This window comes from Oncorhynchus nerka, linkage group LG18 (assembly GCF_034236695.1).
Source record: "Oncorhynchus nerka isolate Pitt River linkage group LG18, Oner_Uvic_2.0, whole genome shotgun sequence".
NCBI lineage: Eukaryota > Metazoa > Chordata > Actinopteri > Salmoniformes > Salmonidae > Oncorhynchus > Oncorhynchus nerka.
This window is the reverse complement of record NC_088413.1, coordinates 5,184,119-5,196,618: the sequence shown is the minus strand read 5'-3', so window position 1 is coordinate 5,196,618 and position 12,500 is coordinate 5,184,119. Positions and strand designations below refer to the sequence as shown.

The following is a 12,500-nucleotide window of genomic DNA, read 5'->3' as shown; positions in this document are numbered from 1 at the left end:
CACCTCACCTCTCCTCCCAGGTAGGCCTGGAACACACACACAGACGCACGAACACACAGGCGTGCACACACACTATGTTGTTTATGAGGAAAGAGTGCAGTGTGGGAGGCTTCGGTCAGTGGCTCTGTGTGTGTGTGTGTGTGTGTGTGTGTGTGTGTGTGTGTGTGTGTTAGGCTCTCTCTCTCCTGCAGGGTGTGCTGTGTGTTGTCTAGTGTCTAGCTGTATTAGAGGGTAGGAGTGTGAAGCTAGCTAGGTATTAGTGTCTATCTGCAGCCGGTATGAAGCTAGCTAGGTATTAGTGTCTATCTGCAGCCGGTATGAAGCTAGCTAGGTATTAGTGTCTAGTGTCTAGTCAGTATGATGCTAGCTAGGTATTAGTGTCTAGTGTCTAGTCAGTATGATACTAGCTAGGTATTAGTGTCTAGTGTCTAGTCAGTATGATACTAGCTAGGTATTAGTGTCTAGTGTCTAGTCAGTATGATATTAGTGCTAGGTCAGTATGATGCTAGCTAGGTAGTGTCTAGTCAGTATGATGCTAGCTAGGTATTAGTGTCTAATGTCTAGTCAGTATGATGCTAGCTAGGTATTAGTGTCTAGTCAGTATGATGCTAGCTAGGTATTAGTGTCTAGTGTCTAGTCAGTATGATACTAGCTAGGTATTAGTGTCTAGTGTCTAGTCAGTATGATGCTAGCTAGGTATTAGTGTCTATCTGCAGCCGGTATGAAGCTAGCTAGGTATTAGTGTCTAGTGTCTAGTGTCTAGTCAGTATGATACTAGCTAGGTATTAGTGTCTAGTCAGTATGATACTAGCTAGGTATTAGTGTCTAGTCAGTATGATACTAGCTAGGTATTAGTGTCTAGTCAGTATGATACTAGCTAGGTATTAGTGTCTAGTCAGTATGATGCTAGCTAGGTATTAGTGTCTAGTGTCTAGTGTCTAGTCAGTATGATGCTAGCTAGGTATTAGTGTCTAGTGTCTAGTCAGTATGATGCTAGCTAGGTATTAGTGTCTATCTGCAGCCGGTATGAAGCTAGCTAGGTATTAGTGTCTAGTGTCTAGTGTCTAGTCAGTATGATACTAGCTAGGTATTAGTGTCTAGTCAGTATGATACTAGCTAGGTATTAGTGTCTAGTCAGTATGATACTAGCTAGGTATTAGTGTCTAGTCAGTATGATACTAGCTAGGTATTAGTGTCTAGTCAGTATGATGCTAGCTAGGTATTAGTGTCTAGTGTCTAGTGTCTAGTCAGTATGATGCTAGCTAGGTATTAGTGTCTAGTCAGTATGATACTAGCTAGGTATTAGTGTCTAGTCAGTATGATACTAGCTAGGTATTAGTGTCTAGTCAGTATGATGCTAGCTAGGTATTAGTGTTAGTGTCTAGTCAGTATGAAGCTAGCTAGGTATTAGTGTCTAGTGTCTAGTCAGTATGAAGCTAGCTAGGTATTAGTGTCTAGTGTCTAGTCAGTATGAAGCTAGCTAGGTATTAGTGTCTAGTGTCTAGTGTCTAGTCAGTATGATACTAGCTAGGTATTAGTGTCTAGTCAGTATGATACTAGCTAGGTATTAGTGTCTAGTCAGTATGATACTAGCTAGGTATTAGTGTCTAGTCAGTATGATACTAGCTAGGTATTAGTGTCTAGTCAGTATGATGCTAGCTAGGTATTAGTGTCTAGTGTCTAGTGTCTAGTCAGTATGATGCTAGCTAGGTATTAGTGTCTAGTGTCTAGTCAGTATGATGCTAGCTAGGTATTAGTGTCTATCTGCAGCCGGTATGAAGCTAGCTAGGTATTAGTGTCTAGTGTCTAGTCAGTATGATACTAGCTAGGTATTAGTGTCTAGTCAGTATGATACTAGCTAGGTATTAGTGTCTAGTCAGTATGATACTAGCTAGGTATTAGTGTCTAGTCAGTATGATACTAGCTAGGTATTAGTGTCTAGTCAGTATGATGCTAGCTAGGTATTAGTGTCTAGTGTCTAGTCAGTATGATGCTAGCTAGGTATTAGTGTCTAGTGTCTAGTCAGTATGATGCTAGCTAGGTATTAGTGTCTATCTGCAGCCGGTATGAAGCTAGCTAGGTATTAGTGTCTAGTGTCTAGTGTCTAGTCAGTATGATACTAGCTAGGTATTAGTGTCTAGTCAGTATGATACTAGCTAGGTATTAGTGTCTAGTCAGTATGATACTAGCTAGGTATTAGTGTCTAGTCAGTATGATGCTAGCTAGGTATTAGTGTCTAGTGTCTAGTGTCTAGTCAGTATGATGCTAGCTAGGTATTAGTGTCTAGTCAGTATGATACTAGCTAGGTATTAGTGTCTAGTCAGTATGATACTAGCTAGGTATTAGTGTCTAGTCAGTATGATGCTAGCTAGGTATTAGTGTCTAGTGTCTAGTCAGTATGAAGCTAGCTAGGTATTAGTGTCTAGTGTCTAGTCAGTATGAAGCTAGCTAGGTATTAGTGTCTAGTGTCTAGTGTCTAGTCAGTATGAAGCTAGCTAGGTATTAGTGTCTAGTGTCTAGTGTCTAGTCAGTATGATACTAGCTAGGTATTAGTGTCTAGTGTCTAGTCAGTATGATGCTAGCTAGGTATAAGTGTCTAGTGTCTAGTCAGTATGATACTAGCTAGGTATTAGTGTCTAGTGTCTAGTCAGTATGAAGCTAGCTAGGTATTAGTGTCTAGTCAGTATGATGCTAGCTAGGTATTAGTGTCTACTGTCTAGTCAGTATGATACTAGCTAGGTATTAGTGTCTAGTCAGTATGATACTAGCTAGGTATTAGTGTCTATCTGCAGTCGGTATGATGCTAGCTAGGTATTAGTGTCTAGTGTCTAGTCAGTATGATACTAGCTAGGTATTAGTGTCTAGTGTCTAGTCAGTATGAAGCTAGCTAGGTATTAGTGTCTAGTGTCTAGTGTCTAGTCAGTATGATACTAGCTAGGTATTAGTGTCTAGTGTCTAGTGTCTAGTCAGTATGAAGCTAGCTAGGTATTAGTGTCTAGTGTCTAGTGTCTAGTCAGTATGAAGCTAGCTAGGTATTAGTGTCTAGTGTCTAGTCAGTATGAAGCTAGCTAGGTATTAGTGTCTAGTGTCTAGTCAGTATGAAGCTAGCTAGGTATTAGTGTCTAGTGTCTAGTCAGTATGAAGCTAGCTATGTATTAGTGTCTAGTCAGTATGAAGCTAGCTGTCTGTCTATCTGCAGTCAGTATGAAGCTAGCTAGGTATTAATGTCTATCTGCAGTCAGTATGATACTAGCTAGGTATTAGTGTCTAGTGTCTAGTGTCTAGTCAGTATCATACTAGCTAGGTATTAGTGTCTAGTCAGTATGATGCTAGCTAGGTATTAGTGTCTAGTGTAGTCAGTATGATACTAGCTAGGTATTAGTGTCTAGTGTCTAGTCAGTATCATACTAGCTAGGTATTAGTGTCTAGTGTCTAGTCAGTTTGATACTAGCTAGGTATTAGTGTCTAGTCAGTATGATGCTAGCTAGGTATTAGTGTCTAGTGTCTAGTGTCTAGTCAGTATGAAGCTAGCTAGGTATTAGTGTCTAGTGTCTAGTCAGTATGATACTAGCTAGGTATTAGTGTCTAGTGTCTAGTCAGTTTGATACTAGCTAGGTATTAGTGTCTAGTGTCTAGTCAGTTTGATACTAGCTAGGTATTAGTGTCTAGTGTCTAGTCAGTATGATGCTAGCTAGGTATTAGTGTCTAGTGTCTAGTGTCTAGTCAGGATGATACTATCTAGGTATTAGTGTCTAGTGTCTAGTCAGTATGAAGCTAGCTAGGTATTAGTGTCTAGTGTCTAGTGTCTAGTGTCTAGTCAGTTTGATACTAGCTAGGTATTAGTGTCTAGTGTCTAGTCAGTATGATGCTAGCTAGGTATTAGTGTCTAGTCAGTATGATGCTAGCTAGGTATTAGTGTCTAGTCAGTATGATGCTAGCTAGGTATTAGTGTCTAGTGTCTAGTCAGTATGATACTAGCTAGGTATTAGTGTCTAGTGTCTAGTCAGTTTGATACTAGCTAGGTATTAGTGTCTAGTGTAGTCAGTATGATTCTAGCTAGGTATTATTGTCTAGTGTCTAGTCAGTATGATACTAGCTAGGTATTAGTGTCTAGTGTCTAGTCAGTATGATGCTAGCTAGGTATTAGTGTCTAGTGTCTAGTCAGTATGAAGCTAGCTAGGTATTAGTGTTTAGTCAGTATGAAGCTAGCTAGGTATTAGTGTCTAGTGTCTAGTCAGTATGATGCTAGCTAGGTATTAGTGTCTAGTGTCTAGTCAGTATGATACTAGCTAGGTATTAGTGTCTAGTGTCTAGTCAGTATGATGCTAGCTAGGTATTAGTGTCTAGTCAGTATGATGCTAGCTAGGTATTAGTGTCTAGTGTCTAGTCAGTATGATACTAGCTAGGTATTAGTGTCTAGTGTCTAGTCAGTATGATACTAGCTAGCTATTAGTGTCTAGTCAGTATGAAGCTAGCTAGGTATTAGTGTCTAGTTTCTAGTCAGTATGATGCTAGCTAGGTATTAGTGTCTAGTTTCTAGTCAGTATGATACTAGCTAGGTATTAGTGTCTAGTGTCTAGTCAGTATGATACTAGCTAGGTATTAGTGTCTAGTGTCTAGTCAGTATGATACTAGCTAGGTATTAGTGTCTAGTCAGTATGATGCTAGCTAGGTATTAGTGTCTAGTTTCTAGTCAGTATGATACTAGCTAGGTATTAGTGTCTAGTGTCTAGTCAGTATGATACTAGCTAGGTATTAGTGTCTAGTGTCTAGTCAGTATGATGCTAGCTAGGTATTAGTGTCTAGTGTCTAGTCAGTATGATACTAGCTAGGTATTAGTGTCTAGTGTCTAGTCAGTATGATGCTAGCTAGGTATTAGTGTCTAGTGTCTAGTCAGTATGAAGCTAGCTAGGTATTAGTGTCTAGTGTCTAGTGTCTAGTCAGTATGATACTAGCTAGGTATTAGTGTCTAGTGTCTAGTCAGTATGATACTAGCTAGGTATTAGTGTCTAGTGTCTAGTCAGTATGAAGCTAGCTAGGTATTAGTGTTTAGTGTCTAGTCAGTATGATACTAGCTAGGTATTAGTGTCTAGTGTCTAGTCAGTATGAAGCTAGCTAGGTATTAGTGTCTAGTCAGTATGATGCTAGCTAGGTATTAGTGTCTAGTGTCTAGTCAGTATGATACTAGCTAGGTATTAGTGTCTAGTCAGTATGATACTAGCTAGGTATTAGTGTCTATCTGCAGTCGGTATGATGCTAGCTAGGTATTAGTGTCTAGTGTCTAGTCAGTATGATACTAGCTAGGTATTAGTGTCTAGTGTCTAGTCAGTATGAAGCTAGCTAGGTATTAGTGTCTAGTGTCTAGTGTCTAGTCAGTATGATACTAGCTAGGTATTAGTGTCTAGTGTCTAGTGTCTAGTCAGTATGAAGCTAGCTAGGTATTAGTGTCTAGTGTCTAGTGTCTAGTCAGTATGAAGCTAGCTAGGTATTAGTGTCTAGTGTCTAGTCAGTATGAAGCTAGCTAGGTATTAGTGTCTAGTGTCTAGTCAGTATGAAGCTAGCTAGGTATTAGTGTCTAGTGTCTAGTCAGTATGAAGCTAGCTAGGTATTAGTGTCTAGTGTCTAGTCAGTATGAAGCTAGCTATGTATTAGTGTCTAGTCAGTATGAAGCTAGCTAGGTATTAATGTCTATCTGCAGTCAGTATGATACTAGCTAGGTATTAGTGTCTAGTGTCTAGTCAGTATCATACTAGCTAGGTATTAGTGTCTAGTGTCTAGTGTCTAGTCAGTATCATACTAGCTAGGTATTAGTGTCTAGTCAGTATGATGCTAGCTAGGTATTAGTGTCTAGTGTAGTCAGTATGATACTAGCTAGGTATTAGTGTCTAGTGTCTAGTCAGTATCATACTAGCTAGGTATTAGTGTCTAGTGTCTAGTCAGTTTGATACTAGCTAGGTATTAGTGTCTAGTCAGTATGATGCTAGCTAGGTATTAGTGTCTAGTGTCTAGTGTCTAGTCAGTATGAAGCTAGCTAGGTATTAGTGTCTAGTGTCTAGTCAGTATGATACTAGCTAGGTATTAGTGTCTAGTGTCTAGTCAGTTTGATACTAGCTAGGTATTAGTGTCTAGTGTAGTCAGTATGATTCTAGCTAGGTATTAGTGTCTAGTGTCTAGTCAGTATGATGCTAGCTAGGTATTAGTGTCTAGTGTCTAGTCAGTTTGATACTAGCTAGGTATTAGTGTCTAGTGTCTAGTCAGTATGATGCTAGCTAGGTATTAGTGTCTAGTGTCTAGTGTCTAGTCAGGATGATACTATCTAGGTATTAGTGTCTAGTGTCTAGTCAGTATGAAGCTAGCTAGGTATTAGTGTCTAGTGTCTAGTGTCTAGTGTCTAGTCAGTTAGATACTAGCTAGGTATTAGTGTCTAGTGTCTAGTCAGTATGATGCTAGCTAGGTATTAGTGTCTAGTCAGTATGATGCTAGCTAGGTATTAGTGTCTAGTCAGTATGATGCTAGCTAGGTATTAGTGTCTAGTGTCTAGTCAGTATGATACTAGCTAGGTATTAGTGTCTAGTGTCTAGTCAGTTTGATACTAGCTAGGTATTAGTGTCTAGTGTAGTCAGTATGATTCTAGCTAGGTATTAGTGTCTAGTGTCTAGTCAGTTTGATACTAGCTAGGTATTAGTGTCTAGTGTCTAGTCAGTTTGATACTAGCTAGGTATTAGTGTCTAGTCAGTATGATACTAGCTAGGTATTAGTGTCTAGTGTCTAGTCAGTATGAAGCTAGCTAGGTATTAGTGTCTAGTGTCTAGTCAGTATGATACTAGCTAGGTATTAGTTTCTAGTGTCTAGTCAGCATGATACTAGCTAGGTATTATTGTCTAGTGTCTAGTCAGTATGATACTAGCTAGGTATTAGTGTCTAGTGTCTAGTCAGTATGATGCTAGCTAGGTATTAGTGTCTAGTGTCTAGTCAGTATGAAGCTAGCTAGGTATTAGTGTTTAGTCAGTATGAAGCTAGCTAGGTATTAGTGTCTAGTGTCTAGTCAGTATGATGCTAGCTAGGTATTAGTGTCTAGTGTCTAGTCAGTATGATACTAGCTAGGTATTAGTGTCTAGTGTCTAGTCAGTATGATGCTAGCTAGGTATTAGTGTCTAGTCAGTATGATGCTAGCTAGGTATTAGTGTCTAGTGTCTAGTCAGTATGATACTAGCTAGGTATTAGTGTCTAGTGTCTAGTCAGTATGATACTAGCTAGGTATTAGTGTCTAGTCAGTATGAAGCTAGCTAGGTATTAGTGTCTAGTTTCTAGTCAGTATGATGCTAGCTAGGTATTAGTGTCTAGTTTCTAGTCAGTATGATACTAGCTAGGTATTAGTGTCTAGTGTCTAGTCAGTATGATACTAGCTAGGTATTAGTGTCTAGTGTCTAGTCAGTATGATACTAGCTAGGTATTAGTGTCTAGTCAGTATGATGCTAGCTAGGTATTAGTGTCTAGTTTCTAGTCAGTATGATACTAGCTAGGTATTAGTGTCTAGTGTCTAGTCAGTATGATACTAGCTAGGTATTAGTGTCTAGTGTCTAGTCAGTATGATGCTAGCTAGGTATTAGTGTCTAGTGTCTAGTCAGTATGATACTAGCTAGGTATTAGTGTCTAGTGTCTAGTCAGTATGATGCTAGCTAGGTATTAGTGTCTAGTGTCTAGTCAGTATGATGCTAGCTAGGTATTAGTGTCTAGTGTCTAGTCAGTATGATGCTAGCTAGGTATTAGTGTCTAGTGTCTAGTCAGTATGAAGCTAGCTAGGTATTAGTGTCTAGTCAGTATGATGCTAGCTAGGTATGAGTGTGTGTGTGTACCGGTACAGCGTCAATGTGGAGGCTATATACAGGGGGTACTGGCACAGAGTCAATGTGGAGACTATATACAGGGGGTACCGGTACAGAGTCAATGTGGAGGCTATATACAGGGGGTACCAGTACAGAGTCAATGTGGAGGCTATATACAGGGGGTACCAGTACAGAGTCAATGTGGAGGCTATATACAGGGGGTATCGGTAGAGAGTCAATGTGGAGACTATATACAGGGTGTACCGGTACAGAGTCAATGTGGAGGCTATATACAGGGGGTACTGGTACAGAGTCAATGTGGAGGCTATATACAGGGGGTACCAGTACAGAGTCAATGTGGAGGCTATATACAGGGGTACTGGGGGTAGGCTATATGGTACAGAGTCAATGTGGAGGCTACAGGGGTACCAGTACAGAGTCAATGTGGAGGTACAGGGGTTACCGGTACAGAGTCAATGTGGAGGCTGTATACAGGGGGTACCGGTACAGAGTCAATGTGGAGGCTATATACAGGGGGTACCGGTACAGAGTTAATGTGGAGGCTATATACAGGGGGTACCGGTACAGAGTCAATGTGGAGGCTATATACAGGGGTACCGGTACAGAGTCAATGTGGAGGCTAATTGTAGGGGGTACCGGTACAGAGTCAATGTGGAGGCTATATACAGGGTGTACCAGTACAGAGTCAATGTGGAGGCTATATACAGGGGGTACAGGTACAGAGTTCATGTGTCAATTTGCGGGGGCACGGGTGTCGAGGTAATTGAGGTAATATGTCCATGTATGTATGTCTCAGATATCTGGAGTGATCATCAGGGCTTCTGTCAGACAGAAGGGGACCTTCCTCCAGGATGGAAGAGGATTACAGACAAGGCTGATATCTACTACTGGCATATCCCTAGTGGAGCCACACAATGGGAGAGACCAGCGCCCAGAGACCCTCTCACCAGACAGGAGGGCTCTAGCCTGGGGGACACCACCTCAGCCTCTCCACCTCCAGACCACCAGGTAAACACCTAGAATGACATGTTTTTTTGGTATTTTTAGGGGCGGACGGGATAATATTTGGATCCCTGACGATGACATTTGATTACATAGAGCCACGTATTTTCTATATATTTGTAACAGTGAGATCTGAAGACATCAAATCAAATCACATTTTATTGGTCACATGGTTAGCAGATGTTATTGGTCACGTGGTTAGCAGATGTTATTGGTCACATGGTTAGCAGATGTTATTGGTCACATGGTCAGCAGATGTTATTGGTCACATGGTTAGCAGATGTTATTGGTCACATGGTTAGCAGATGTTAATGGTCACATGGTTAGCAGATGTTATTGGTCACATGGTTAGCAGATGTTATTGGTCACAGATGTTATTGGTCACATGGTCAGCAGATGTTATTGGTCACATGGTTAGCAGATGTTATTGGTCACATGGTTAGCAGATGTTATTGGTCACATGGTTAGCAGATGTTATTGGTCACATGGTTAGCAGATGTTATTGGTCACATGGTTAGCAGATGTTATTGGTCACATGGTTAGCAGATGTTATTGGTCACATGGTTAGCAGATGTTATTGGTCACATGGTTAGCAGATGTTATTGGTCACATGGTTAGCAGATGTTATTGGTCACATGGTTAGCAGATGTTATTGGTCACATGGTTAGCAGATGTTATTGGTCACGTGGTTAGCAGATGTTATTGGTCACATGGTTAGCAGATGTTATTGGTCACATGGTTAGCAGATGTTAATGGTCACATGGTTAGCAGATGTTATTGGTCACATGATTAGCAGATGTTATTGGTCACATGGTTAGGAGATGTTAATGGTCACATGGTTAGCAGATGTTATTGGTCACATGATTAGCAGATGTTATTGGTCACATGGTTAGGAGATGTTAATGGTCACATGGTTAGCAGATGTTAATGGTCACATGGTTAGGAGATGTTAATGGTCACATGGTTAGGAGATGTTAATGGTCACATGGTTAGCAGATGTTATTGGTCACATGGTTAGCAGATGTTAATGCGAGTGTAGTGAAATTCTTGTGCTTCTAGTTCCGACCGTGCAGTGATATCTAACAAGTAATCTAACAATTTCACAAACTCTACCTTATACACACAAGTGTAAAGGGATAAAGAATATGTACATATAAATATATGGATGAGTGATGGCCGAACGGCACAGGCAAGATGCAGTAGATGGTATAGAATACAGTATATACATGTGAGATGAGTAATGTAGGGTATGTAAACATTATATTAAGTGGCAACGCTCTAACTACTAGGCTACCCTGCCGCCCCTATCTCTGACCACCATCAGGTCCCATCCTTCAGCTCCCCTCAACCCCTCCCATCTATCTCTGACCACCATCCAGCCCTTCAGCTCTCCTCAACCCCTCCCATCTATCTCTGAACACCATCCAGTCCTTCAGCTCCCCTCAACCCCTCCCATCTATCTCTGAACACCATCCAGTCCCATCCTTCAGCTCCCCTCAACCCCTCCCATCTATCTCTGAACACCATCCAGTCCTTCAGCTCCCCTCAACCCCTCCCATCTATCTCTGAACACCATCCAGTCCTTCAGCTCCCCTCAACCCCTCCCATCTATCTCTGAACACCATCCAGTCCCATCCTTCAGCTCCCCTCAACCCCTTCCATCTATCTCTGACCACCATCCAGTCCTTCAGCTCCCCTCAACCCCTCCCATCTATCTCTGACCACCATCCAGTCCCATCCTTCAGCTCCCCTCAACCCCTCCCATCTATCTCTGACCACCATCCAGTCCCATCCTTCAGCTCCCCTCAACCCCTCCCATCTATCTCTGAACACCATCCAGTCCTTCAGCTCCCCTCAACCCCTCCCATCTATCTCTGAACACCATCCAGTCCTTCAGCTCCCCTCAACCCCTCCCATCTATCTCTGAACACCATCCAGTCCTTCAGCTCCCCTCAACCCCTCCCATCTATCTCTGAACACCATCCAGTCCTTCAGCTCCCCTCAACCCCTCCCATCTATCTCTGAACACCTTCCAGTCCCATCCTTCAGCTCCCCTCAACCCCTCCCATCTATCTCTGAACACCATCCAGTCCCATCGTTCAGCTCCCCTCAACCCCTCCCATCTATCTCTGAACACCATCCAGTCCCATCGTTCAGCTCCCCTCAACCCCTCCCATCTATCTCTGAACACCATCCAGTCCCATCCTTCAGCTCCCCTCAACCCCTCCCATCTATCTCTGAACACCATCCAGTCCCATCCTTCAGCTCCCCTCAACCCCTCCCATCTATCTCTGAACACCATCCAGTCCTTCAGCTCCCCTCAACCCCTCCCATCTATCTCTGAACACCATCCAGTCCTTCAGCTCCCCTCAACCCCTCCCATCTATCTCTGAACACCTTCCAGTCCCATCCTTCAGCTCCCCTCAACCCCTCCCATCTATCTCTGAACACCATCCAGTCCCATCGTTCAGCTCCCCTCAACCCCTCCCATCTATCTCTGAACACCATCCAGTCCCATCCTTCAGCTCCCCTCAACCCCTCCCATCTATCTCTGAACACCATCCAGTCCTTCAGCTCCTCTCAACCCCTCCCATCTATCTCTGACCACCATCCAGTCCCATCTCCCCTCAACCCCTCCCATCTATCTCTGAACACCATCCAGTCCCATCCTTCAGCTCCCCTCAACCCCTCCCATCTATCTCTGAACACCATCCAGTCCTTCAGCTCCCCTCAACCCCTCCCATCTATCTCTGAAGACCATCCAGTCCTATTCTTCAGCTCCCCTCAACCCCTCCCATCTATCTCTGAACACCATCCAGTCCTTCAGCTCCCCTCAACCCTTCCCATCTATCTCTGAACACCATCCAGTCCTTCAGCTCCCCTCAACCCCTCCCATCTATCTCTGAACACCATCCAGTCCTTCAGCTCCCCTCAACCCTTCCCATCTATCTCTGAACACCATCCAGTCCTTCAGCTCCTCTCAACCCCTCCCATCAGACCTGCTCTGTCCACCTGTATCCCAGGTTGTCCCAGTGTCTGGCAGACCACCCCTGTATCCCAGGTTGTCCCAGTGTCTGGCAGACCACCCCTGTATCCCAGGTTGTCCCAGTGTCTGGCAGACCCCCCTGTATCCCAGGTCGTCCCAGTGTCTGGCAGACCACCCCTGAATCCCAGGTTGTCCCAGTGTCTGGCAGACCACCCCTGTATCCCAGGTTGTCCCAGTGTCTGGCAGACCACCCCTGAATCCCAGGTCGTCCCAGTGTCTGGCAGACCACCCCTGTACCCCAGGTCGTCCCAGTGTCTGGCAGACCACACCTGTATCCCAGGTCGTCCCAGTGTCTGGCAGACCACACCTGTATCCCAGGTCGTCCCAGTGTCTGGCAGACCACCCCTGTATCCCAGGTCGTCCCAGTGTCTGGCAGACCACCCCTGTATCCCAGGTCGTCCCAGTGTCTGGCAGACCACCCCTGTATCCCAGGGCCTTGGAGAGATTGGGGACCCGTCCTTTATAAAGAGCCCACAGTGCCACCTACAGGACAGAAGCAGACCCCCCCCCTGTATCCCAGGTTTATAAAGAGCCCACAGTGCCACCTACAGGACAGAAGCAGACCCCCCCCTGTATCCCAGGGTTATAAAGAGCCCACAGTGCCC

General features: G+C 43.5%; 1 protein-coding gene across 1 annotated transcript in view; it reads left to right on the top strand.

Moving 5' to 3' along the window:
* The window catches only part of LOC135561970 (amyloid beta precursor protein binding family B member 2-like), a 117,829-nt gene that overhangs the window by 20,122 nt on the left and 85,207 nt on the right, over positions 1-12,500 (top strand). Inside the window, exons 4-5 of the mRNA XM_065004500.1 lie at positions 1-20; positions 8,644-8,855. The exon at positions 1-20 is cut by the window's left edge and continues 1,540 nt beyond it. Of these exons, the coding sequence (XP_064860572.1) occupies positions 1-20; positions 8,644-8,855 (232 nt within the window). The remainder of the gene's footprint in view (positions 21-8,643; positions 8,856-12,500) is intronic.